The 5,000-nt window shown below is 42.7% G+C and overlaps 2 protein-coding genes across 2 annotated transcripts in view; one reads left to right on the forward strand and one right to left on the reverse strand.

Moving 5' to 3' along the window:
• The window catches only part of LOC108261932 (scavenger receptor cysteine-rich type 1 protein M130), a 102,518-nt gene that overhangs the window by 66,324 nt on the left and 31,194 nt on the right, over positions 1–5,000 (reverse strand). The gene's annotated exons all lie outside the window — the stretch shown is intronic.
• LOC108262265 (scavenger receptor cysteine-rich type 1 protein M130) lies at positions 1,560–4,235 on the forward strand. The gene is made up of 5 exons (XM_053688391.1): positions 1,560–1,899; positions 2,061–2,375; positions 2,595–2,903; positions 3,019–3,084; positions 3,773–4,235. The coding sequence occupies exons 1-5, from the start codon at positions 1,788–1,790 to the stop codon at positions 4,165–4,167; spliced, it is 1,197 nt and encodes a 398-aa protein (XP_053544366.1). The 5' UTR covers positions 1,560–1,787; the 3' UTR covers positions 4,168–4,235.

A 5,000-nucleotide genomic window follows, 5' to 3' on the forward strand; every position in this document is an offset into this window, starting at 1 on the left:
GAAAGAAAGGTGTCTTTCTTTTCGATTGTTCATGTCTGGATAGATTCTTTTATCACATCGAGTGATGTTCAGTAACTTACATTAAACCTCACAGACCCTGATATATATAAATATATATATGTATGTTGGATTCTCACTCCATTATTCTATACACATCTCTCCATCTCTCTCTCTCTCTCTCTCTCTCTCTCTCTCTCTCTCTCTCCCTCTCCCGCTCTCTCTCTCTCTCTCTCTCTCTCTCTCAGACAGCGTGAGGTTGGTGAATGGTGGAAGTCACTGTGCTGGGAGAGTGGAGGTTCTTCATGATGGACAGTGGGGAACAGTGTGTGGTTCTGCCTGGGATATGAAAGATGCTGCAGTGGTGTGTGGAGAGCTGCGCTGTGGGGAGGCTGTAGATGTGCGGTATTTGGCTGAGTTTGGAGAAGGTTCAGGAGAAATCTGGATATATGATTTGTACTGTAGAGGATCTGAGTCGACTCTGAACAATTGTAGCTCACAAGGGAAACATAAATGTGCTCATAATGTTGATGCTGGGGTCATCTGCTCAGGTAAACTGTTGTATTTAAAAAAAAAAAAAAAAAAAGTTAAATAATTAGAATGATTTGACTAATTTTAATTTTACCATTAATTTTCATTAATTAAGTACATTTTTATTTTATTTAAATTGAAGGCATTTTGTGGGAATGTTTTTGTGATAGTAACTGTTCTTAAAAATGCGCACAATATTTACACAATTAAATTAAACACAGGTCACAGAATGTCGAGACTCACTGTTGGTCCTCAGCGGTGCTCTGGGAGAGTGGAGGTGCTTCTTGGAGGTTCCTGGTTCACAGTGTGTGATGCTGACTTTGACCAGCAGGATGCAGAGGTTGTGTGTCGAGAGCTGGGCTGTGGGATTCCTGTGGAGGTGCTGGGATCAGCTGCTTTTGGCCGAGGGGAGGGTCAGGTGTGGACAGAGGAGCTTCAGTGTAGAGGAAATGAATCTCAGATTTACTTCTGTCCAACATCATCTTCACTCAAACACTCAAACTGCTCCCATTACAGCGATGTGGGATTAATATGTTCTGGTGAAGTATCATGATTTAACTTCTGTTTAAATAGAGAACACATACCTGTCAATCAAACTTTAAGCTGTCTGTTAATTTTCCTCTTTCACCGAGCTCTCGGCTGTTTGTTCAGGTCACACAGGGGCGCGGCTGGTGAACGGACCGGACTCCTGTTCTGGTCGAGTGGAGCTCCAGTACCTCGGTGACTGGGGCACAGTTTGTGCTGTAGGCTGGGATATGAGAGCTGCAGATGTTCTCTGTGCACAGCTGGATTGTGGGAGTGCTGTGGCTGTGGTGGAGGTGGACTGGTTTGGGGAGGGGAGTGGCCACATCTGGGCTGATGTGTTTGATTGTCAGGGGAAGGACACACACCTATCACAATGTGGAATCTCATCATGGAGTCGAGCTGCATGCTCTCATAAACACGATGCTGGAGTCATCTGTAATGGTGAGATATTAACGTCACCTACACCACGTTAGTGAATAAAGTCAGTGTTCATTAGAATATTTAAATGATGTTCTTCTGCTTCAGGATCATCCGTGGCGTTTCATGAGGGGCGAGTGCGGTTGTCTGGAGGGAGCGAGTGTCAGGGGGAGGTGGAGATTTATTTCAGGCAGGACTGGAGGAGAGTTCTCCTGGACTCGTGGAGTCTGTCTGAGGCGTCTGTGCTCTGCAGACAGCTGGGCTGTGGCTCCGTGCTGAACTACCGCTCCTCTCCATCCACCACTGAACACAAACACATGTGTGTAACGGGTTTCAGCTGCTCTGGGAGTGAAGCTCATCTGGGGAACTGCAGCAGTGCACAACCTGTCAACTGCAGCTCCGGGGAACAGCTGTACATCACCTGCTCAGGTAAGCAGCACAACACCTACCAATGAGCAGCTATTAACAACAGTAACACATTTTATAATTCTAAAGTATCCTACTAAATATACAGAGTAATTAAATATGTTACAAGATTTTATTAGTTTTATATAACTTATAAAATAAATTTTAAAAAATCTTTAATCCAGACCCCGTCTCCATCAGGCTGGTTGGTTCTGGGGGAGACTGTGCAGGAAGGCTGGAGGTTTTCCACAGCGGCTCGTGGGGGACAGTGTGTGATGACTCGTGGGATATTGAGGATGCGCAGGTGGTGTGCAGACAGCTGCAGTGTGGAGTGGCCCTCAGTACCCACATACCAGCCTGGTTTGGTCCTGGAACTGGGTCCATATGGCTGAATGAGGTGGAGTGTGAGGGGAACGAGACGTCCCTGTGGAACTGCAGATTTCAGCTGTGTGAAGAGGGTGAATGTGGACACCAGGAGGACGTAGGAGTCGTGTGCTCAGGTACAGTGTAATGACTGAGATTAAACCTGTAAATATGAATATGTCTGTATTTCAAAACTGAGGTCCAAAGTTCCTGAAATTCACCATGATAGACCTGTTTATAAATGTAATCCATGTTGAATATCTTTTTTACATAAAGATAACATTACACATATTTAACTGAATCTGTAAAAAACAGGATTTTTACAGATTAAGAGTAAGTCATCCTTCTCTCACCAGAGTTTAAAGAGATCCGACTCACGGAGGGCTGTGAGGGGAATCTGGAAGTGTTCTACAATGGAACCTGGGGTAATGTGTGTCACAACGAGATGGAGCTGGAGTTAGAAACAGCAGATATGGTGTGTCGAGAGCTGAACTGTGGAAGACGCGAGCGTTTGGACTCGGCCAGAGCGAGAGTCGAATCTGCTCCTAACTGGCTGGATCATGTGAAATGTAGGAAACACGACTCTAATCTGTTGAAGTGTCCATCTTCACCCTGGGGACAGAACAGATGTGATCGTACTGAGGTGGTTCATATTACCTGCACAGGTAGGAGGAGTCTCTCTCTCTACTAGTTTTATACATTGCTGTAGAATTTGCATAAATATTCCAGCTATAAACAAGAAAGAGAGAAAAGTCTGTTTCATGCATTTTATTACTGCAGACGATGGAACGTCTCTACGTACTCATGGAACATGCTCTTCATTTCCTCTTCAGAAATATTGCTCAAGTAAGGACACTTACATCTGCAGCTTGATAAGGAAAGAGTTACTGTTTCTACCCAGAAGTTGATTATTTTCCTGTAACAGCAGATCCTGAAGTGATTTATTCCTCTAATAACTAGTAATAAACCAACGACTACATTTTTTAAATTAAAGGATGATATGAAATGCATTTTATCCATTTATAGTTTCTTTAATGTTGTTGAATAAAACAATAAATTCCTGTTATCACTTACATTATAGTAGCTATAAACAGTTGTTCCACTACAAGCTTCTCTTTATTTCACATTGACATTTTCAAAAATTCAGTCATGTTACAGAGAAACTGTGAAGCGTAAACATCTCTGTTCTGAAGATGTCAGAAAACTTAAAGTTACAGCTTTACGTCTGACTGTTACAAAGCACTGACACTGGAGACTCCTTCCATTAATGTGACAGAAACATCTCATTACAGAAAACATCAGCACACATTTAGCGTTGGTGTAAACTAGGGCATGTTGTGTATAATATAACGATAATGTAATAGAACGAGTGCACGTCCCAAAACATGGTGATATGAAGTAATGTGTCTTTGGTAAACTAGAGCATGTTGAGTATAATATAAGGTTATATTATCATTGTGTTGTAGTGAGCTGTGTGACTGGAGCTGTTATTCAGCGTTGGTGTGTTTCCTCATGTGTGATGTGTGTGATGTAGAGCACTGGTCTCTCAGGCTGAGTGGAGGAGAGGGAAGCTGCTCTGGGAGGTTGGAGGTGTATCATAACGCTACGTGGGGCTCCGTTTGTGATGATCAGTGGAACATCAGGAACGCTCAGGTGGTGTGCAGACAGCTGGGCTGTGGGTCGGCGCTGAGTGCTGATAGGAATGTTAGTTCTGGTCCTGGTGAAGGGACTATCTGGCTGAACAGAGTGAAGTGTCGAGGGGATGAGATTCACCTGTGGGACTGTCATCATTCCCTGAAGAACCACACTGACTGCTCTCCTGCTGGAGTCACCTGTGCAGGTCAGAGGGGTGTGCTAACTTTTCAGCTTCCTGTCTCCACTCATTACACTTTTCTCCCAGTGTTAAGACCTGATAACTTTTATTTATAATCTTAGATATTAGTTTGAAAGCTCAGACCCTAAACTGTAATACACTGATCAGCAGCTCATAACCCTTATTTAGTGAGAGTATATTTTATTATATGATAGAAAGTGTCTTTATATTCTGTAAATACAGACGTGTCCACTACTACACCCATCACCACCACCACCACCACCACCACCACATCAGGTATGTATATTTGTTACAATACAATATTTGTTACTGTTCATCATTTTTTGTAAATATTTATGATCACAGTGTCGTATCAAGATCCTCTTCTGTGTTTTTAACTTCAGTAAGAGCTCCTCCAAATCCTCCAGCACCTAAAGCTCCACCCACCCCTCCACTGGTTCTCTTTGTGTTGGGAACACTGCTCTTCCTGGCCTTAGTGCTTCTGCTGGTCCTGTTTTACCAGAACAGAGTGCTCAGGAGAGGTACGAGACATACCTGTAAATACTAATTACATTTTATCCTGCTGTTAAATTTGTCCTGTAAGAATTTCATTAAAAGTTATTATTATTATTATTATTATTATTATTATTATTATTATTATTATAATTATTATTATCCACTCCCAGTTGTCTCTAAGAGGAGGCGTAAGACTCAGCCTGAGGCAGTCTATGAGGAGATCAACCACAGATACATCACTAGAAGAAGGACGAGCTCCACTCAAAGAGGTGAGTGATATGTGGACTGTTCTACATCACACTTATTGTATTCCATTTAAACTTGTAGCTGAAATTCACTGCATGCAAATCATCAAATCACTCGATATGTGTGTGTGTGTGTGTGTGTGTGTGTGTGTGTGTGTGTGTGTATACGTGTGTGTGTGTGTGTGTGT

Source organism: Ictalurus punctatus, chromosome 19, assembly GCF_001660625.3.
Source record: "Ictalurus punctatus breed USDA103 chromosome 19, Coco_2.0, whole genome shotgun sequence".
Classification (NCBI taxonomy): domain Eukaryota; kingdom Metazoa; phylum Chordata; class Actinopteri; order Siluriformes; family Ictaluridae; genus Ictalurus; species Ictalurus punctatus.

Excerpts from the sequence above, each read along its gene's own strand:
- LOC108262265 (XM_053688391.1), top strand. The coding sequence starts at position 1,788 with ATGTGTGTAACGGGTTTCAGCTGCTCTGGGAGTGAAGCTCATCTGGGG. Across the intron at positions 2,904-3,018 it reads GGTTCATATTACCTGCACAG|ACGATGGAACGTCTCTACGT; the intron begins GTAGGAGGAGTC and ends TTATTACTGCAG. Across the intron at positions 3,085-3,772 it reads TCTTCAGAAATATTGCTCAA|AGCACTGGTCTCTCAGGCTG; the intron begins GTAAGGACACTT and ends TGTGTGATGTAG.